Source organism: Perna viridis, chromosome 1 (genome assembly GCF_037379345.1).
Source record: "Perna viridis isolate PV_CMFRI_1.1 ecotype Kerala chromosome 1, ASM3737934v1, whole genome shotgun sequence".
NCBI lineage: Eukaryota > Metazoa > Mollusca > Bivalvia > Mytilida > Mytilidae > Perna > Perna viridis.
Window position 1 is genome coordinate 7,870,475 of NC_142445.1, and position 23,430 is coordinate 7,893,904.

At 33.3% G+C, this 23,430-nt stretch overlaps 2 protein-coding genes and 1 long non-coding RNA gene across 3 annotated transcripts; 2 read left to right on the top strand and 1 right to left on the bottom strand.

Moving 5' to 3' along the window:
- The first annotated feature begins 323 nt into the window (after positions 1-323).
- LOC148627071 (uncharacterized) lies at positions 324-6,430 on the top strand. The gene is made up of 4 exons (XR_015919652.1): positions 324-565; positions 5,203-5,310; positions 6,037-6,086; positions 6,369-6,430. It is a non-coding gene; the product is annotated as an uncharacterized LOC148627071 (long non-coding RNA).
- A 2-nt stretch (positions 6,431-6,432) lies between these two features.
- LOC148627072 (SCO-spondin-like) lies at positions 6,433-19,828 on the top strand (the record flags this gene model as incomplete). Its single annotated transcript, XM_088566879.1, has 15 exons — positions 6,433-6,547; positions 7,073-7,264; positions 9,287-9,478; positions 9,812-10,003; positions 10,259-10,450; positions 10,649-10,840; positions 11,915-12,106; positions 12,459-12,650; positions 15,465-15,656; positions 15,859-16,050; positions 16,507-16,698; positions 17,981-18,178; positions 18,457-18,504; positions 18,968-19,055; positions 19,385-19,828. Coding segments are annotated over 15 exons (2,709 nt in total), but the record flags the coding sequence as incomplete, so codon positions are not given.
- A 377-nt stretch (positions 19,829-20,205) lies between these two features.
- LOC148627073 (uncharacterized) lies at positions 20,206-23,430 on the bottom strand. The gene is made up of 2 exons (XM_088566892.1): positions 23,102-23,430; positions 20,206-21,212 (listed from the first exon to the last, which is right to left on the bottom strand). Exon 2 carries the CDS (start codon positions 21,209-21,211, stop codon positions 20,279-20,281), a length of 933 nt encoding a protein of 310 aa, XP_088423018.1. The 5' UTR covers position 21,212; positions 23,102-23,430; the 3' UTR covers positions 20,206-20,278.

Genomic DNA, 23,430 nt, shown 5'->3' on the forward strand with positions numbered 1-23,430 from the left:
TCAACAAAATGAGAAATGACCTAACTGTATTGTACTACCTAAGTCAAATTTTAATTTAAGTAAAAACCGAGGACGGTAAGCTTAACTATATGAAAACTTCACTTTAGTCAGATAGAGTTAAGTATCATCCCCTTTTGTAAAACACCTACTGATTTATTATGACATATATGCTGGTAATCGAAATGTATGACGGAAAAATAAAGAATATGTTAAACTAAGAAAACCTGATTGGACACTTTCGAGTACACATCCTTGTACTACTTTACTAAGACGTGAAAAACGACATTTAACTCCTTACAATGGACCATTAATGCATGCTGGATAATTCATCCTGACTAGATTATTAGGGTTATAATTACTTAGCATCACATCCGATGTGGAGTGGGACAATATCTGGTCAAGGGCTCATCCCCTTCAACGGAAAGACAAATAGCTTAGTTATATATACAAGTACACATACTTTTAACAACGCACTTTATCCTTCGTTCTGAGGACATTATTTGGACAGAATGAAAATCGAAATCTGTTATTTTTTGTTATGTATTTTTATTTCATACGTCCACAGGTAAGAAAACAGTTTTTTTCTTGTTTTTCTCGTAAAAAATCAACAAAATGCAAATTGACCACAATTAATACTTTTAATTCATGTACGAAGTATTACATTATAACTCATTTTTTATCTGGTAACAGATATCATGATTGGTATATTGGTGATATAAAAAATAAAGTAAAATAATAAAAATAAATAAATAAATTAACAAAAAAAACAAACTTTTTAAAGTCCCACTAGAAGGTTTTTAGGTTTTAGAAACTGCACTCTTAACACGCATGAATCTGGGATGCAACCTCATAAAATCTGCTGAGACAAACTACCTAATTAGTATGTTGAACATACATATGAAATGTTATTGATGTGAATAATATAGATGTTTTTTAACAAAACAATTGTAATGTAAGAACTTTCTGACATAAATATATGGACAAATCAAAAATTGGGTAATATTAAGTGCTAATAGTTAGTGCGAATTTCATTGAAAAATCCAACAGCTGTAGGTGTTGGTGGAATGTATAATTTTATTATTTTTTCCATTTATGCATCTTATAATTCTACTATTTTTACATTTATCATATTGGTCGTTCTTAGAAAGGTAAAGTTACTGAACAAGAAGAACTACTAAATGTTATGAAGGAAAATGTTGATTAATACAATTATGAGTATTTCTCACGGATTAACACTTGGTTTGTGAACTTGTGCGTACATTCATTTCCCTGCTTTTTGCTATAAATATATCAATACTGTTTTTTTTTTTTTTTCACAGACGACTTCTTCAATTTTCAACGTAGTTTTTTACATTTATACATATGCATGTGCATTGATTTCATATTGTATGTAACTTTAGCGTGATTTTCAGTTTGAAGATAAATAAATGAATGAGTAGGGATGGGGGGTTAACACACCAGCTATACCCTTTTATTCTCCCAATAATGCTATCCCCAACCCAAAGAATGGTATGAAAGCCCGTGAATTCGCTATTATTTCACACTGTGTTTAAATCTTAAATGGTCTATAATTCTGAACGCAAATAATGCCTCAGTGTGTAGAATTTAAAAATTTTACAACCTAAATTTACAAAAAAAAACTAGATTAAACATTATTACAGTATAGGTTGTATTTGTGTAAAACAATGTTTGTAGGAAGTGTGTCCAGACCTTATCGCCACCGTAAAGTATTAACTTCCGATTGGTCATCTATAGAAGGTCAAATGGTCATTGTTTCTTACACACTTATATATTAACCATAAATTGCCGATATACCGGAAAGTTTGACTTCATTTCTATGCAAAGGCAAGCACTTGACTTTACATTAAAAATACCAAATATGTTGGTTGGTGTCATTTCTGAACTTTTATGTATCAGTGAGTGTTTACAAATGGTAAAATAATATACAGTGGCGATTCACTTAAACAAACAACACTTTGTTATTTGATATTGCAATAAATTTTATGAAAATAATGGTGTAAACCTTTTTTTCCAGTGTTAAAAATGCATTTGAGGTATTAGATTGACTTAAAAGACTTTCATAATTTTACGAATTATGTTGATAGTTACGACTTATCTACCATGTATATATTGTGTACAAGTTGTAATTTCATACAAATTATGATTTGTATGAAAAAATTGTACAAATTATAATTTGTATGTTGCCTTAGTACATGTTATAATTTGTCCAAAATCAACCTGGACAAATTATAATTGGTACGAAAACAGCTGTAAAATCACTTTCAACTCTTTTCAATCTCAAGAATACAATAAAATAAAATAAGGGTTTTAACAAAATTGTGTTTAATATTGAACGATAACAACAATATAATAACTGCTTCAATTTTAAAAAGTGATTTTCTCAAATGTTCACTATTTGTTAGAATATGACATTGATCGATGGCAACAGGAAGTACACAAAACATTTGATTTTTTACATTTACATTTAGAAGAATTACAAGCAACTTTGCATTTACAGGACAGAAATCCCTATCATCCTGTTTTTGATAGCTTCCGCACTGCCTCGCGGAGAGAAATTTGAATAGATGGGGTCTTATCTACAAAGGCACTACCAGTTACTGCCTCAGTCTGGTTTCGACTCAGGTAGCCTGATAATGTATCCACTTCAGTTTCTACGCGGTATCCGAATTCGCTCACTTATTTGATGATGCCTCGAATGTTTCGTGGGTCTGTAGGTCCCTATCATGTTGCAGAACGGAAACGACAACATTCTTACCGGCTGAAAGTTGATTTAATTTTTGTTTAGTGTTTCGCATTAGTTTCTCCGCCTGATTTCGTTGGCCAGAAAGGGATCGCTTACGTGCGCATATATACTAGTAATTGGTGTTTCATCATCCGCAGAGGCAATTTCAGTAGTTTCATCGCAAGAGGATAAATAAACGGGCCTTCAGACTGCATATAGGCTAAAAACCACTAATTCCACTTCCCATAGGCTTCTATGCTAATTTCACAATATTCAATGGCTTCTCTGGACTTTACCTTAACTTTAACCTGCAGAGGACTATATATCAGCATGATTCTACATATGTCAGCTCACAATCCTCAGAATGGCATGTGGGGTTAGCAGACTTGCAGTGCAGAACTGGTCACCGGAAGTGAAGGGTCTATAAATAGCATGGGAAATCCCAGTGTTTTCACAAGATAGGGGTATATTTAAAAATCATTATGGAGATTAGGCTTCACATCACAAGAAGCAAAATGCACCTATAAAATGTACAGAAATGTTTTTCCTTTCAGAAACTGTTTAAATTTTTTAAATAAGATGAGAACTTTTTTCACAGCACTATGAGGAACAGGGGTAATTTCTGCGTAGGACTATTTTTGCCTACGTTCCAAATGCTCATTGGTTGAATTGGTGGTCTGTAACCTATAGACTATAGGCAAAGACCTATGCTTTGTTGGTTAAATTACTTGATTTAAAATCAAATATATAAGGTCTTATCTTTAACATTGAAACTATTGTACAAGTTGAAAGTGATTTTTAACTATCATTGTATAAATTATAATTTGTACAATATTTTCATACAAATTTACAACTTGTACACAACATATACAACGCCGTTACATCAAATAATGATGGAAAAGTTGTCATATTAATTAAATGGCCCTTAGATAAATCCGGCTCTCAATTCATTTGTTTTACTGACTACAATGTATTTTTTAAGATTTAAGATGGGGTAAATACATTGATCGGACATATCTAGAAATAATGCTTTGAATTTTTTCATTCGACAATATATGACAATTCTTTATACAGATTAATTTAATATTAGATATCTCTTGATGATATTTTGGACTGAAATAATCCTAACTTCGAAAACTATGTTCATGATATCTATCCAAAAGAACTCCATTTGACCGTATAGCAATAATAAACTTTCCTGATTTAGATATTGCACTAAAAAATCGCAACTTTTATACAAAAATAATGAAAAGATATGACTGATTTTCCTTTTTGTTAATTTTTTATTCCTAGATGGGATATTTATTACACACCCTCCTACGGTATTTTGATTTCAAAACTGGTCCGGTTTGCTCGTATTTGAACGTAACAGATTCCTCACAAAAGCTTTTGGACCGGGGTTCTAAAACCGTTCTTTCCCGCTACAAAACTTGAATACAAAAAATATAATAGCACTTCCAGGTTCTTAACAAAAATTTGCTCACCCAGTTTTTTACGGGGATATAGTCTATAGAGCACATTCCGAAGGATTTTTCAATTGCCCTTAACTAGATTTATTCGTAAAGGATACGATTTTCAAATTACTGTCATGTATTTGAACCTTGTTTTCACAAACAGAGATATTCGACCCATAATCACATTCCTTTGTGTGGATATCTCATTTTATCGATATGGTGTACATTGAGGTATTCAATGGTAAAGAACAAATGATGTATTATTGAGCGAATTTTATGGTGTGTTTGTTGTTTTAGTTCATTTTTGACCTTGCATTAAAGGGGGTGGTTAAAACTGTTTTACATCACAGATTTCATTCACCCGTCCCCAGTCAGGAGATGTTGTTTGGGTCGTTTTGTAACATTTTTGTTTGATTTTGAAGAATATATCGTTCAGAACTGTTACCTTGAAGTTTACCACTTTTGTTGTCGGGGCCTTTCAGAGAAGATGTGTTGAAGGCCTTTGGTGATCTCTGAATGTATTTTCTATTTTGTATTTAGGTTATATCCTGGTGTATTTGTTGCGTTTCACCATATCCGTTCTATTTTTCAACTGTAAAATAGAATCGGACTTGGTGCGGGCTACGTTTGATTTTTAATTGAAACATTCGTCTTTCTGATCTTATTCGTATTTAAATACTTCGTGGTTCGCTGTCAGTTTGTCATTCAATTCATAACTTGAAAAAACATCATATCTTTATTTTATGGGTTAACTAATATGCTCTTTTTCAGTTTTCCGCAATTTTCAGCGTATAAACTGGTCATTCATGAGTAAAATAAATGAGATAAATTATAATTTCACTGTAACTTTCTATGTTTGAATTTTTTGCTTTTATTTTAAAAGTACAAAACTCTAATTGTTAATTTCATTAAAAAAATGTTTAAAGAAAGTGGAAAGTTGATAAAAAATGATGTCACATTTAATTTATATGAAAGTTGCAAGGATATAACTATTTATTATAACAGCGCCTGCGTTGGGACGGAGTCTTACAGGTGTTCTAGGAGGTCTTTGAGATACACCAGCTACCGGACTAAATGTGGATTTGGTGGCTGGAAAAGATGTCGACGTACAAGGTACTTCATACAACATTTTAAACATAGTTTATATATACACGGAAAACCAAAACAAAAAAACCAAAACAAAAACAAAAAACAAACAAACAAAAAAAAAAAAAAAAAAAAAAAAAAAAAAAAAGACAAACAGGAAAAAAAATTAAACAAACAAACAAAAATTAGCAAATCATCTTAACATTATACTTACTTTTTTCCATGCAATCATGGCATATCTATCCAACTGTCGATTGGCAGAGTTCCATGCAATCATGGCATATCCATCCAACTGTCGATTGGCAGAGTTCCATGCAATCATGGCATATCCATCCAACTGTCGATTGGCAGAGTTCCATGCAATCATGACATATCCATCCAACTGTCGATTGGCAGAGTTCCTCGGACAAATATTAATACAATCAGATTGAACCAGGCTTTGTATCATAGAGAATTTGAAAAAAGATACCATATTGAGCATAAAGTAGACATAAGATTTTACTGTTTTCAGTGGCGTTGCCAGGGCCAAATCATTTTGGAAGACTTTCATGAATTTCTTTTGGTTTGTTTCTGTTATAAGCACGTTGAAACCTTGGCTTCTTGAAATACATTGTAACTACGCCACTGCTTGCTTAATTGCTTACATGAACTTTTTGAGTACTTATCGAAGATTTCCATTTTTTTCTATCTCCATTAGTAGAAAATGAAGTAAAGACAGGAGTAATTTTATTATTTGATGATTCTGTATTTCAGAACGGTATATTACCAGTCGTTCAGTACATGTTACAGGAAGTGTCCCCCAGGTATGTTATACGATGGACTTGGTTCTGTACCATTAAAAGAATATTAGATGGTACCAGCATGAACACATCAGATTAGAACCGTTGTATTGAAAACAAATTTGTACTTTGATTTTATTTCAAATCGAGATGCATTTAAAGTAAATATTATTAAATCCTTTTCTTTCAGTTGATTGGTCACTTTACTCTTGCACATATTGCATACAATTTAGAAAATTGGATGTTATTAGAATATGAGAATACATACATTGTCTGTATCTTATTGCAATGATTCTTGATTCAAAGTGAATGGAAATTGGAGCGTTTGGACTCCTTGGGCGGAATGGTCAAAGTGCACTAAAACATGCAGGCACGGACACGGAGGCGAACGTGTAGTAATCCGTCACCTCTGAATGGTGGAAGACAGTGTTCAGGACATAGCACTGGGACTTCGACTAGAAAGTGCAACCAAACTCCATGTCCAGGTAATATAATTGTATCGTTGATCATAATATTATAATTGTTAACTGAATCGATCACATAAAATTAATTCACCATATCCATTCTCCTTATAACTCTGAGTATATGGGAATATGCGTCACCTACCAGAGGAATTATTGTCATACTGTAGAGAATATAAAAACTGTATGAAAATTTTTGAGTTTGTGTTGGGTAAGTCCACGTTTTATTACAGGCTATTGTATATAGATAAAATATATAATGTATAGAGTCTTCCAATCTTCCAATTATTTCTCTACACAAGAGTCTGTGATTAATGAATATATATTTGTCATTTCGTGCATTGTGCGTATACACTCTATCTTAAAAAAATGTGTCATCTTTATTACGACAATGCTCAACTTCCAATTTTTTTCTTTTCACATATAGGTGTTAAAATGAAAAAAAAATGGAATTGATTATGCCACTCTTAAATTGTATTAAATTGTATTATAATTCTGTCCTCCAAGAAACATTTAGCTAACTTTTTTCATTTTCACATGCTGATTTAGTGAATGGGAATTGGAATTCTTGGAATACATGGGGTAAATGGTCAAAATGTTCAAAAGAATGCGAAACGGGCAGCCAGACTAGGAATCGGAATCGCTTTTGCACAAATCCTTCACCACAGCATGATGGAAAACCATGCACTGGTGCAGGTGTTGGAACCCAGAACCAAACTTGTAACACTGAGCCGTGCCCAGGTGTGTAAGAAAATTACTTTATCAATCATATTACTACCTGTTTATATTATTGTATATGCCTTACATATTAATCGTTTATGTGAGCTACAATCATTTAAATCTTTATTTTTTTTTAATAACCTAGCTTTTTCACAATTAATTTTAGTCATGAAACTGCTGAAAACATTTTTCTTGAAACACGGTAGTTTTCTTTAGGACATAACACAATGAAGTGCATTACATGTATGACAGGAAACAGTGGTAGCTGGGCTACTGGTGTCTCTTTCTGTCGTCGTAGTCGTGTGTCACTTGACTCTCCTCAGAAACCGCTCAATGGATTACCAAATCTAGGAACTTGCATTCCTATGGTATCTACATAAAATGCTTTGATTTTGCAATTTAAGCATAAAACATGGCCAATGTAGATATTTTAGACCACAGCGGTGAAGTCTCCAGTTTCTACATACATCTAAATATAAAGAGCTTAGCACAGCGCAGCATGATTAGACGCAGCACGTCGTTGCTTCTGTTCAGTTGAAGCCATTGTGGACATTATACTAGTTGTTGACACACTTAAGCATAAGGTTCTGCAGTTCCTAGTGGACAAAAAAACTGTTTTGAACACAATTTGAAATTCAATTAAAATTTTCGAAATAGGACCATAAATAAAAAAAATCGATTTTTTGGGGTGTGACCCCTTTTGACACTTAAAAATTGAAAACTGTAAGAGATATGTGATATCTGATTGAGAAACAGGCAGGGATTGTTATAAGAAATCCAATGAAAATATTAAAGTCTAACCAAAAATAAAAAAAAAGTCGATTTTTGGGGCTAAACGGTTAAAGATAAGCCTACCCTGTAAAACATTTTGTTAAATAATTAATAGAAAGGTAAAATTGAAAAATTGACATATGAATCATAAAAAAATGTATTAACAAAAAACGTTCCTTTCAATTTTAATGATAACACCCAGTTTCCCCTTTAAGCCCATTGTTTCCACTACCAGTGGGGCAAAAACCTCCAAAACCTATAGGGCCCTCCGCCATGTACCTTGGAACAATGTGTTGAAATGTCAAAAACATAGTTGCGCCCTATGAATATAAACTAAATGTACGACTGAAACAGGGAACCTGTCATCCCCTTTTATATAAACTAAAGAATCGAACTTTAGATATGGAATTTGTGTTATAGGTTACAGACCACCAATTCAACCAATGAGCATTTGGAACGTAGGCAAAAATAGTCCTACGCAGAAATTACCCCTGTTCCTCATAGTGCTGTGAAAAAAGTTCTCATCTTATTTAAAAAATTTAAACAGTTTCTGAAAGGAAAAACATTTCTGTACAGTACCAGTACTGCACTGCAAGTCTGCTAACCCCACATGCCATTCTGAGGATTGTGAGCTGAAATATGTAGAATCATGCTGATATATAGTCCTCTGCAGGTTAAAGTTAAGGTAAAGTCCAGAGAAGCCATTGGATATTGTGAAATTAGCATAGAAGCCTATGGAAAGTGGAATTAGTGGTTTTTAGCCTATAAGCGTTGTACCACAAACAACGCAGTTGTGTCCTTTCTCTTGTGCAATATCCTTCCAGGAATGTGCGGGCATGATATGTGACCGTGCTACATAATTTTATTCTTTATAATTTTTAAACGTTGCTTGTTAAAAATAGATTATGAATATTAACTTGACATACTACTTGAATCCATTACGAAGCAACATGGCGGTGTAGAGTACAAAAAAAAAAATAAAAATAAAAAAATAAACTGCTCCATCTGATACAGGCTTAATTTTTGCTACCCTCTATATCAAGTTTTCTATATTTCCTCTTAACGTATGTGGTTTGCCTTAATGTTTGTATTTCATTTGGGTTTAAACCGGAGATTTCTTTAATTTCTCTTTTTGCAAAGTTATTGCTGCAATGTATTTTTTTAAAAATATTCTTTTCATCGCACATTTATATGCCTAACTTTCTTTATAAATTGAAGTCAACCCGTTTACTATTATTCGCAACATCTTAACGCAATCATTCGCTTCTTTAGTAAATGGAAATTGGAATTCTTGGAATCAATGGAGCCAGTGGTCAACATGTTCAAAGAAATGTGGAACGGGAACTCAGACTCGGTCTAAGACCCGCTCTTGTACTAACCCCGCACCGCTACATAGTGGCCAACAGTGTCCAGGTTCTGGTGTTGAAACCCAGAATCTTAACTGCAATCCTGACCCTTGTCCAGGTGTGTTTCATAGTATAATCAACTTTTTTATGATAATCGAACTGAAACGAGGACTAAACTGTCTTTACTTATACTTTTCTTATTTTAAAGTTTCAAATGAATGCCTTTCAAACTCTAAAATCTCGTCTGAAACACTTAAATTGAACTAAAAATCAGTTGCAAAGACTTGTGATTTCAGGCTTCTCATTTTTTTAAGTTTTCAAGGAGTTTACTTGTCTTTTAAGTTTATATTTTATAATGCCCTTCCGGAACATTTACATAATCCCAATAAGATACGCGAATGTGTCACCAAGCATTGGTTGTGAAATTCATAGTTTAAAAATATTTTTGCAGTAAATGGCAACTGGAATTCGTGGAATGATTGGAGTCAGTGGTCACAATGTTCGAAGCAATGTGGAACAGGCAGTCAGACGCGGTCTCGGAGCCGCTCTTGCACTAAGCCTGCCCCACTACATGGTGGTAAACCATGTCCAGGATCAGGTGTTAAGGCCAATAGCCGAAACTGTAATACACCACCTTGTCCAGGTGTGTTGTATGAGTCAGATATTACACCCTTAGTCTTTACATGAATCTATGACTTAAAAAACTATTAATAATATTATATATATATATTTTACCACTTTTTTAAAAGTTTCACCTTTACGATTGCATATTAATGTTTATATTTTAAAACTTTTTGATATTTTGAGTTTAAATGTTAATCTGAATTTTTCTACCAAGGCAAGAACTTAAATGACTATACCGATATTCATTTTTTTTGTATATTCCTACCATGAAAAGTCAATGGTGGTTGGTCCTTGTATGGACAGTGGACAGCATGGTCAGTTTGTAGCAAAACATGTGGTGGAGGTCAACAGTCAAGGTCAAGGTCACGCACATGCTCCAATCCTCCCCCAAAACATGGTGGCAGTCCTTGCTCGGGTAGTTCTAAAGAAACAGCAGTAAAAGGGTGTAGTTATGAGAAATGTCCAGGTAGTTTACTCTTTCTATGGTTTATATCAACTAACTTAATATTAAAGTCCCACTTTAAAACAAATCGGTCGTTTTTTTGCAAGATAATTCAGTCCATTGTGATATAGTTATTTTAAGAAGACACGAATACACTATGGTAAGATAGTGTGCTAACATTTATAGATAGATAAAACCGAACACTTTCAAATCATTATACAGTTGATGGTGGCTGGACTAAATATGGAGACTGGAGTCCTTGGTCTCTATGTAGTAGATCTTGTGGTGGCGGCACACAATTCAAAAGTCGCACACGATCATGTACCAGTCCTGTACCGAAGTTTGGTGGAAAGACATGTACTGGAAGTTCTAATGAGACCAATGCCAAACCCTGTGGAATGAATCCTTGTCCAAGTATGTCCTCACTTTTCTCATCATTTTGCTGTATTGATCACGGGAATCTTTAGTTGTTCTTCGATTCTATGGTATTAGTATTCTGTCAAGCTGGTAGTTATACGTAGCATGAATTTGATATGGACTTACTTAGAACTCAATTTTATTCCCTCGGAATTTCTTCGCAAACCGCCATGTTGCTTCCGACATACCCAGAGGGTTGTTACTCCTTTTGTATAATACCTCCTTCACATACAACATGAACTTTTTATTACGAAACCTTACGAGTGTAAAAATTTAAGAGATACGTAAATTTAACATGAATCCTTGTGAATAAGCCACTTTTACGACTGCTTTGCAAGTGTTTTGCGATTTATTACCAGTAGGAACAATCACTCTACGATTTACTAAAAATGAATCTGATGCGTTTACGTTAACAGGTCACGATTCATTGCGGTAGACAGGCGCGTAGCTGAGGCCAAATTGAAGTGTAGGCAAAATTACGGCAGGGGGTCTGGGGGCCGCTTAAGGCCACCAGCAGGTCCAAGACAGAGCCCTGGTAGGGGGTCCAGGGGGCAAAGCTCCGCCGAGATAGCGTTTTAGAGCATCATTTATGCCTCTCCTGGATGTATTAAAAAAAAATTGGCAAAATTAAGTGCAGGCAAAAGCTTTCTTGCCTAACGGCAGCTACGCGCATGATAGAGTTTGCCATCCATATTCGGAGGTAAATAACTGAACAATTTACAGATTTAAAACCTATTAAATTAATACACTTATGAAATGATAGAAAGATTTAATGTCCTCGTTACAAATAATTGTCAAGTTAATTATCGAAGGAAGTTCATCGGGTAATGGTCATGCAATCAAGGAAAGACTAACTTTATTCCCTGGAGTAAACTATGTAACTCACTGTATTAGTACAGGGATATTGTAACTTTATTCCCTGGAGTAAAGTATGTAACTCACTGTATTAGTGCAGGGATATTGTAACTTTATTCGCTGGAGTAAACTATGTAACTCACTTTATTCCCTGGAGTAAATTATGTAACTCACTGTATTAGTGCAGGAATATTGTAACTTCTAATTCGGTTGTAGTTGATGGTGAATGGTCCAATTTTAATGACTGGGGTAAATGGTCATCATGTACTACAACTTGTGGAGAGGGTATTAAATCTAAGTTCAGGATAAGGTCGTGCACTAACCCAGAGCCGAAATTTGGCGGGATTGAATGCGTTGGCCAATCAAAAGATTCTATGTACCAGCCATGTAACATACTACCGTGTCCAGGTACTTAACTTACGGTTGATAGTTTATCCTAAAAGTGACGATATCTTCAATGAAGAAACATATCTTATTCATATAGTCGTTGGTTCAATTCTTAAACTTTCGATGACAATTTGTACCTTTTTTGCGGTTTTAAATTATGAAATCATAGTGCTTATCCTGGGATACTTCATATCGTTTTTAATTGTTCAGTTTATGTGGAAATTGTTGTTTCTCGAACATTGCGTAAATAAAGACTAAGAAAGGGCAGTGAGTTCTCATGCGAAATCTTAAAATAATATGTATTGAGTTCACAATGTCAAAAATAAAATTTATGTTACTTTCGTGAATAAATCGTGTTTAATTGAACCTTTAGTTGATGGTGGATGGACATTATTTGGTGACTGGACCGATTGGTCAGACTGTAGTGTAAGCTGTGGTGGTGGACAACGAACCAGAACGCATTCAAGGACCTGCACTAATCCTAAACCTCAACATGGTGGGCAGAAATGTACTGGGAGTAGTAAGGAGACTTCAGCAGTCTCGTGTAACTCAGAAACATGTCCAGGTTTGAATTAGATATTATATCATCATATTTTATAAATTTGTATATGATACTAGTTTTGGAGTTATTAATTTATCAAAATACGTAATGTCGCCAGTTTATGCCTGGAACTTCCCTACTGTTTCTGAACACTACAAAAATATAGTCCAAATGTAACTCCTTTTATATCATTCAATACATCTTTTATAATTTGTAAATATTTTTCTGACAATTATTCATCCCAATAATATTCAATTATTTCTGCAAATAAAATTAAGATCTAGTCATCAAATGAAATGAAGATTTGAAGGACTCCTTTTTATCAATTTAGATCAGAATTGATATAGCAGTCGTCAGGGCCTTTAGATTTGTAAAGCCTGGTAGCATCTGCAGTTATCGTACACTACCGCAGAAAAATAGTCCCATTGACAAACCCCACTAAAGTTCAAATACAGATAATTAGGTCCACTTTATAGGTATTTCTAATACATAAAATTTAATTCTTTTATTTACGCCAATAAACAAACCCAATAAACAACTTCATCTGCGAACTAAATATGCTGATTACTTTGTTTTGTATTAACCACGATCCAATTAAAAATAGTTGACCTCTATCCTCTTACCAGTACCTGTTTATTTCTTTGCATTTACCCGAATAAACCAGTTGTTCAGTGTCGATATATTCAAGTTGCCTATTTATTTTTAGAAGCATAAAAAACATATTATGCTTAGCTAGAAATGAAAACCCTGCGAGATTATAAATAGTTATTAATCATATAATTGAAATGTAAAGAGCAATGCTGAGCTGAGTACCAATTGAAAGAGCTGTCTTCATGTATTTCATGCAGGCCCTGGCGGATAAAAGGGCAGTGATTACGATGAAGAAACTTGTATAAAGAAAGGGATTTCAGGCTACTATTTGCCACTTATCTTTTGTACTTCTTTTTACAAAAAGGTAGCATAACCCCCGAAACCATTACCGCCTCGTGACATCAGAAGCCCTGATCTGACAAGTAAAAATAAAACTTTGCATAGACGATGCTATAGAAATTTCGATTGTGCATTTCTCCGGATTGTTTAATTTTTTTTGGTCTGGTGTTATTGGTTGTTGCAATAATCATTCTATCTGGCTATTTTAACCATGTGTATATTATTATAATACAGCTGTAGGTGCTCCAGGGCAAATGTTTCCTGCACCAGACACGATTGGTGAAAATATATTCTAAAACTTTACAGTTAATATTGAAGTATGTGATTCTGGAACTCGATGCCCAGCGCTTTTACATGACACATAGGCGTCTATGGAATAACTTGTAGCACTTGAGCTATAAAGTTAATCAACTGATAAATGTTTAAAGGAATATGTATTTAAGGATGTGATTTATTTCAATGATTGTGGCTTAATTTTGAATGATTTAACAGACAGTTTCGATCTGGAGGTCGATAAATTAAATTTTTGTCACCTTTCCTCCTTGAATAACTTCTGCTTTGTTTGATTTTCATAAAAAGACACAACACAATATACGAATTGAAAAAAGGCCATTTATTACAAAATGACGAAAACTAGGTATCAAAAGGACATCAGCAAAACACAACTATATATACAGCGATTTACAATAAGTCTAGAATAAACTGAATTGTAAAAATACTGAAAGTACATAACTAACCCATGAACAATATCTGAGCTGAAAATGAAAGGTGAGGGGCAGATAAATTGAATATCGACCTGAAAATTAAAAAAAACTCTGGGAATGGCCAGCTAGTAGTTTGTAGTTCAAATATGCACTATGTCGGAGAGTTTTGTGTTTATTCATCTAGGTGTTCCATGGAAACCGATATCGAACTTGAATATTACGCAAACTGGCGCACTGCTACGATGCATCATGAATTTTGGTGTGTGTGGTTTTTAAATGTTCTTCGTAATCAGAATGGTGAAATTAAAATTAAAACAAGGAGTTCAATATTAAACATTTATAACAATAAGCCTGTATCACGTTTGAATACGATCCCCGTATTATCAATTTATCCCATATTTTTCCACTTTGACGATTATTTTAGGTGTAAAAATTCAAACGATCGATATAAATTGATTCAGTACATAAGTACTTTGATTATGTTTAGTAATGAATTAGCACTTAGGGAATGAAGTTCTTGCAGTAAAGTACCAAGAAGCATTAAATGTGCTAAGCAGGTCCCATTTAGTACAATTATCAGTCAAATTCTCCATCCTATCATCAATAAATTATGATTAATAAACAGGAAGTAAAGAGCAGTGATTTTAACCATATAAAATTGGCGGGAAATTGATAAAAAAGTTTCTAGTTTTGAAAATCTTAATATGTTGATCTTAAGCTGAAATTTGTTCCATTTGAGTATAATTACGGTGTAGGATAATACTCTGTTAAAATACGTTTGAATGTGATTGCGAATTAATTTTTGGACAGGTTTAAAAAATTGGGATAAAGGTGAAGTAGAACAAAATTTGTGTGAAGTTGGATACTGTTTAATTACTATCATACTTGGCAGATATTCAGTTTATACATATTAGAAAAAACAGTTTAAATAATATGAAAAATGCAAATGTATGATTTAAATTTTAATTCTGCATCGTGTAATCTTTTTTTTTTCATTCTACATATTTCACAAGTATCAAAACCCCAGTGCTAACAGCACTTTGATTTTATAATGGCCATTATACAAGTATTCTCATCGAAAGAATATTGACTCAATCCTATAAACACAACAAAGAATGTTTCAGATACAACTTTTAACTTACTTTATTTTATCATATTTTTGTATATTTGAATTAATTTGCTCGGAAATCTCTTTCTTATTTAGTGAACGGTGGATGGTCTATTTACAACAGCTGGAGTCAATGGTCACAATGCAGTGTTCTATGTGGTGGTGGTACGGTGACTAAAACTAGGTCAAGGACATGTACAAATCCAAAACCTGCATTTGGTGGAACCGGATGTATTGGTAGTGCATCTGAATCCTCAGTCAAATCATGCAACTTACAGCCATGTCCAAGTAAGAATTTGAAAATGCTTTTGTTTTCAAATTATTTTTTTCTTTCTACGGTTTTTAGGATACTAAAACCGAATACGACCACAACTAGAAAAAAATCATACAAAAAACAACGGAAAACAATAAATTATGATTCTTCCAAATAAATACCCATTAAACTATCACAGTACTTTTCATTTTAAATTTTGACACCATTCCTTATCAGTTGATGGAGGCTGGTCTGTGTACACGACTTGGACTGATTGGTCGGTTTGTAGCGTGCCTTGTGGTACTGGTACTAAAGCAAGGAACAGGACCAGAACATGTAGTAATCCTAGTCCTCTGTACGGTGGGAGACAATGTGATGGAAATAGTGTCCATACAATGGTGAAAGAGTGTATAGAAATTCCATGTCCAGGTTAATGAGATTAGATATATTCTTTAACTAGTTTCACTTCAGGGATCTGCCTGCTCTGTAAATGTTAACATCTTACATTTAAAAAAATGAAGTATGATTATTAAAATATAACTACAAAATCAAATCAAATTATTTCATATATGAATGTATTGAAATACTTGTATGTACACACTTCCATTTTTGTACATACTAAAACATGCCAAACCCATAGATTCATTAGAAGTGTAAACTGCATATAACATAAGAGGTCCAAAGTTTAATAGGATAGAAGTAAGTAAATAGTAAGTGTAAATTTTCTTGATTTTGGACGCATCGGATAACGATTCAGACATTTTACAGTACATGTTAATATTTCCTGTGATTACAATTGTTTTAATAACTCTTCAAATTTTACGTTTTCGACACAACAATTGTATTAATCATATGTAGTAAGTTACATTGTATGTTTTATATAAGTGGATGGTAACTGGACAGAGTTTGGACTTTGGACTCATTGGACCGAGTGTAGTGTTACATGTAGTACAGGATCAGTAACTAGGATACAGACCAGGACATGTACCAACCCTGAACCGGCTTACGGGGGTCTATCTTGTGAAGGGAACGAAACTAACTCTGAAACAATGTTCTGCGATTTACAACCATGTCCTAGTAAGATTATCATAATGAAAATTTGAATATAAAACGGTAAATATTTTTGAGAAAACATCGTATTTCTCATTCAATCCTTTTTAAGGGATGTTGTTTCTGAACACTGGCAACTGGCAACAAATTTTAAGTCTTGGTGTTGGCAATGAACAACATGGAGGCTTGAAAGTAACAAAAATGGCTCAAGTAAAGTTCTTCAAAAGGGGTTGTCTATGGACCATCATGCACAACTCGATTCAGGGTTCCTCAGCATTATTCGTATAATTGCCCTCCAAGAATAATTAATCGACTTGTATTTTAGAGTTTCCCAAAAACGTTTTGATCCAAGAAGTCATGAATCCGGATTATAAAGGTCCGGGATTATTTGGAAAGTCACAGAAGTCAAATTGTGGAAGGCAAAGATAAATTTGCGAGGTCCGAAAACAAGAAAGCCATTTTCAGGAGTGGATCCTATACTTGATTGGAACATTAGATATATCGAGGAAACTCCTTGAATAATAATTTCATTCATTTCACGTGTCATTCTTTTTCTGTTAGTTTATCTTTGTTGATATATATGATTTAATTTATTTTTCCTTGTCCACGACGTTGATACATAAACTGTACCATGTAGAAACTTTACGTATTTACCCTACTAAAATGTGAAATATTGGTGTGCCACTAGTAATAAAATTGTGAATGAGAAACAATACATACGAATTTTGACATCGAGGCATTATTTTTCTTTGATATAAACTTTTATTGTTTGAAATAATGTACTGATAAGAGTTTATTATAACCCACTTGCAATGTGGGGTATATAGTGATGGGGTAGTCCTTCTATCTGTCCGTATTTCTTTTCGTTGCACAAGGGGCTCCCTAATTCCGCCTATACCACTGAATGGAATTGAATGAAACAGAATCGTTATTACCCATTTCCATTGTGCACCTTCTATTTTAGATTTTGACCCGAATTAATTTGGGGTTTCACATAGCAAAACATTGACTTTGTCGTTTGTGAATATGGCGACGAGGGGGCCCATCTCTTATATTTCCGTTTTAGATATTGAAGTTGTATTAATTTGATTTATTGTTTCAAGTGTCTAAATTTGATACAATCAAGATTAATAATTTCCCCCCTTTAGTTTGACATATGCTTTACCTCAGCGGTGTGTAATATACAAACGAAATATATCTATAGCATCTTTGGCTACACAAATGCATCGAACCGTTATGGGAGTATGTGTATTCAATTCCAAAGTATGATGACACATTTTATCTATCCATTATAAAACATATTTTATAGTCGATGGAAACTGGAGTACCTTTAATGATTGGTCAACATGGGAGGAGTGTAATGTTACTTGTGGTGGTGGTTTTAAAATCAGAGGTCGAAACCGCACATGTACAAGTCCGGAGCCAAAATACAATGGAAGTAATTGTATAGGCGAAGACGAAGAATTCCATAATGCAACGTGTAATGAGTGGTCTTGCAATGTTCAAGGTAAAATTCATACATGTAGCACCACCCCTAAAAAAGTAAAAAAATAAATACAAAACAAAACAAAACAAAAATACAACAAAAATACAACATTTGTAATACGCACCATCAAATCGTTCCATTAATCTATGAATACTAAAATATTACATGCAAAGAAAAATACTGAGAACGATGGAGTAGTTTTAGCCAATTTGTTCAGCAAGTTAAATGCCTTATCCAGTGTTGTATTAGTTGTGGGAAAAAATGCATTATTTGTAGTCATATTTAATGCTTCTTTCCAGAATTGTCTGCCTTCCAGACAGTTTTATCGTCTGACACATTCAGAGCAGGTAACTATTTACAAATTGTTACTTCCATTTTTTCATATACCATATACATTTATATTCAAAGTTTCTGCATAATGCTGTTTTTGTTAGATCAACAGTATTATAATTTTTTACGATAGAAATTTAATTTGTGTATATAATGTTTACATAATGTTTACATACCTCTGTCTGTGTTATAGCTGATTTGTTTCTTAAATATCAAATCTTTAACTATGCAGGAAATAAAGATAATCAATTAATCAATCAACTGAACGAGGATTGTACACTTTGGTTAATAACTCCTTCTTTGTAATCTCTGTACTCAGCAAGTAACGGTAGAAGTCTATAGAAATGTGTCAGTTAAATATAGATATACATGTACATACATTAAACTGCAAAAAATAAATATAAATAAAATAATAGACACACACATACACTGGTCATATGATAAGCTTTATAATAACTTATATTTCTATATTTTTCCCAGTGCTGTACTATGGCATCGTACCTGGTGTAACTCTGTTAATCATTGCTATTATTGTTGTCGTCATCTTCGCGAAAACCAGAAGGAGGCAGTAAGATATTTATACCGTAATGCTTCAGTAACAAACTTAAAAAAAATAAATTATTTTAAACAGTTTAAGTAATATTTCACTAGGACCTCTGTTTCTTTATGAATAATTATCGCTCTTTTCAAACGAATTTACAAAATAGAGAATAGGTGTTTCATGTTCAGATCATTACTTACCTCTAATATACTGTCACTGAACATTTTCTGAACACGTGACAAATAGTTTGTCTTAAAATTCGATTATCCATAACTATATAAATCATTAAATTGAAGAAAATATTTGACCAAATGCCAGACATTGTTTATTCAAAAAGTTATAAAATTATTTTCTAGGTCTCTGTCATTAGAAACAACAAATTTTCAGAACAAAACCTATATGACAGTAGTAAACGACTGTTGCCAGGACAACGTAGAGGCAGACCTTGATAATGACAGATACACCGAGATGCACGGTGACCTACTGGCTAACAAAAATCTCGACGACGAGGACCATTACGATATGTTTAAAGAGGGCGATGAAAGCAATTACATTCATGCTGACGACCATTACGACGTTCATGTCGATGAAGTTGACCATTACGAGGACTGCGAAAACGTGAGCAAGAGTCGACAGTTTGATTGTCAAGGTACAAAAGATGCTTCTGATGAATTCCACACATTTAAAGATTTCTGATCGAACTGTAAAGTGTTTTGTGTATTATGCTCTTCTCGAATAATGTATTTTGGAAATGTTTTTGCCATCTACAAAATTACGTTTTGAAGATCATATGTAACGTTCGTTGTTTCAATTTACACATTTATTGACCATAGGTCACGCATTTTGGTGTACTGGATTACATAAATCATCTTGTATGAAAAGTAAACAGCGTTCAAAACAGCCTTTAAAAGTCTGGACTATTGTCTAGTTCTTCCACTCGTCACTTCTTTTAAGTTTTCTTATATACATAAAAGACTTAACAGAAGTGATAAGCATTTTTATTAAGTGTTTGAAATGTTTGTAATTCATGCAAACCCTGTCCCGAGTCGTTCAGTGATAAACTTGTACATTTCTGGTAAAGATTTTTCATATCTGTTTTCAGCTTCGATTGCCATAAAAAAAGTTTTGTTTGATTCATTTTGTTAACAGTACAAAAGTACAATATCGACATGTTGGGTTTGTTTTCAAACTTCAATGGCAATAGCAACATAACTGATTATGTGAATCAATAAATTCACGACAATAACTTTTCAATCCGTTCGAATATCAAGTTCTGGTTTCAAAGTCTTTGTCACTGCCACGGGAGGTAATTCATGTCTCCCTGATCGTTTCTGTCGTTTTGTTTGTTTATTAAGATCGTTCATACTTGCTCTCCGTCTAACAGCAACAGGTGGTAACTCTGTCCTTGTTTTCACGACATCTACCGGTTCTGTTCTTGAAGTTTCTGCAATCTCTTCTTGTGTAGGCAGAATAGTGCTGGTCTTTTCTTTCTCAATTTGTGTCTTTTCTTTTTCTAACTTCTCACCAAGATTACTTTTTTCCATGACAAAAGCTCTAGTGAATCCAATCACCCGTCTAGTGTTTGCCATTGACAAGCGTCTCATTCTCATCTCTGCATTCATTTCCGGTGGAGCTGATTTGGGTGTGGTGACATTAGACCTTGGTTCCTCATCACCCTCATTTTCATATGGCTGTCTTAATTTAGGCGGGGGATAAATTTTGTCAAGGTCTTTTCGATTCCTATTAATGATATCATCATATCGTTGCTTTGCAGCAGCGATCTTTTCCTTTGCTCGTTTTTCGCGCACATATTGGGGAGATAATTCTAAAATCATGTCTTGAATTTGTTTTTGTACTTGTCTGTGTGACCTATCTTCATTTAAAGCGTCTTGATAATTAACTGCGTTTGATATACTATGATCATGTGCTACCTTTTTATAAGCCACGAGTCTTTTGAGTTTAACAAGGAGGAATTCTTTCTCTCTCTGCATACGGTTATATTCTATCTCCTCTTGTCTATTGTAATAATTAAGTCTTATTTTATTAAGTTTATTTTCTACAACATTGAAAGCTCGAACTCGTCGCTTTGTAGTATCACTAAATTTTAATGTGTTCATGAATCGTGAGTTTTTGCCAAAAGCATTACCATCCAAGGTTATGGATTTATTGTGTACCTGTGGCATTCTGAAATAGAAGGAACGAAATGTAAATGTTAAACTAGATCTGAAACCCTTTTTACCTTTATACTGAAATACGACAGCATGATGCAGTATTATTCACAACTCTTTTATTTGACCATATCTTTTGTAGTGAACTCAAGTGCTATAATATGATTAATTGTAGTTCCTTTAATGAGATTCTAAACCGTCTTCAAATCGCCAATATCGCACAATATCTTTTGTATTGAATTACTTTGATTTTAAAGAATTCTTGCTCCTAAAGTTGAGGTTTACAAACGAATCACCACCAAAAGTTTATAAAAGGAACATAGTTTTTATAACTTTTAAGTGTCTAAATTCGAACGGTAATCAAAAAGGAATTTTCTCCAAAGATAATGACTAATAAAAGACATTAGAAATGCACGACACAGAACATTGAGGAACGAACAAAACACGTACATAGAAGTAAAAGTAAAAGGAAAACCCTGACTCCATTAATAACTTCTAACATGAACCAAGAAAACGTTAGGCGTAATTAACACAAACAAATAATTAATGAATTAAATAAGTAGCATATAAAAATAATTAGTAACAAGATCTACTTGAAATCTTATGAGACCACAATTTTTCATTTCATTTAAACGGTTTGTTTTTGTTGGCTGTTGTTGTTACGATAACCTACACATGGGACTATTCCAACAGAGCTGACTGTCGGCAATGGACTGATCTTTGTCCCTGTTTATCGAATGTATACCAGCAAAAAAACCTTGACACTTTTCTATACATGTATATCTCTTATAAAAAGGGCAGGTGAATATTACTTTTTAACTACTTAATCTTAGCTAATCGCATTTCAATCCTTGACCGTGACACTTTTTTTAAATAACCATTTAATCTTATAATTATTCTTTATATGAATTTATTAAACAGGTAAATTCTTTTGTAATTAAACGGTACCTGTAGTAAAGATTAGGGTCATTCATTTTTATGACTTTTCTGGGTGAAAGTAATGGAAGTTTGTTAACGCCATTTCTGTCATTGATTTCTTGTGCAAAACGATAAACTATTAGGCAACACGCTTGTGATATACACAACAAATACACTTAGATCAAACATTTTTTACACCGAAATTTTTTTTAACATCGTTGTTCAGATTTTCAAAAGACAACCAGGTTTTTTTATTGCAACTAAAACTTGACGTTTTTTTTTAACCAAAACAAGCCAGTAATAAGCCAAACTGAGTTAAATAAAATAAGCAGAAAGCCATACAATTTACACCAAGACTCAGAAGCAGATCCGGAAATTTATAAAAAGTAGTGTTCCAGGCTATAAAATTTGCTCATTTTTCTCTCAATTTTTACACAAAATAAACAAATTTTTTCAATAAAAGGGGAATTTTAAACCTCAGAAGCGTCCACTGGATCCGCCACTGGCAGTGATGATGCATTTAAATAAATTTTACGTAAATCAGATAGACTACTAATTCAATTTACGATTGTACATTTTTTTCACCAAAATTTAAGTAAAGCTATAATGAAGTTCGTTATAGTATTTTTTTCAGCGTCTTGGAATTAAAGAGGAAAAATCAAGACCGATTCGTTGTCTTCTTTATATCACAGGCAAGAGTCGAATTCCAGTCAAATTAACCGTTTCAAAGATTAAGAATTCCAGGCAACAACAAAAAACGAACTTATTCACTACACACACAATGTGCTTATCACAATGATTACAGATAAATATAGCAATTAAAATAACATTCCAAGTTCTTCAAAAAATGAAATGACATCCTTTTATATTTTGAAGAACTATTTGTTTTTACTTTTGTTATTACTACTAAGACTATGCTTGTATCTATATAGTATATGGTCGGACAAAAACTATATATATATATATCTATAGTTCAACAGTACATACCTGGTTTAGTAACAATTCCTTTACTTCTGACTATAGTTTGAGGTTTCTCGACACTTCCTAGTGAAAACAACTGTATGATTTTTTTAAAACTTTTAAATTGTTTCATTCGATTTCGACAAGTGTGTCGGTGCCATACAGACAAGTGATAGAAATGACAGAATGGACCCTCTCTAGTTACAGATAATTATTCCTTAGATAACCCGCCGATCAAATACCAAGTAGATGTTAAGTGTCGGAGATTTAAAACAATTATAATTTTAAAAGTGGATCAATCTTTTAACGCTATAATTTTATGCACAAAGGATATCCGTTTTGGTGAAATAGGTAAA

Coding starts and splice junctions, on each gene's coding strand:
- LOC148627073 (XM_088566892.1), bottom strand. CDS start 21,211: ATGCCACAGGTACACAATAAATCCATAACCTTGGATGGTAATGCTTTT.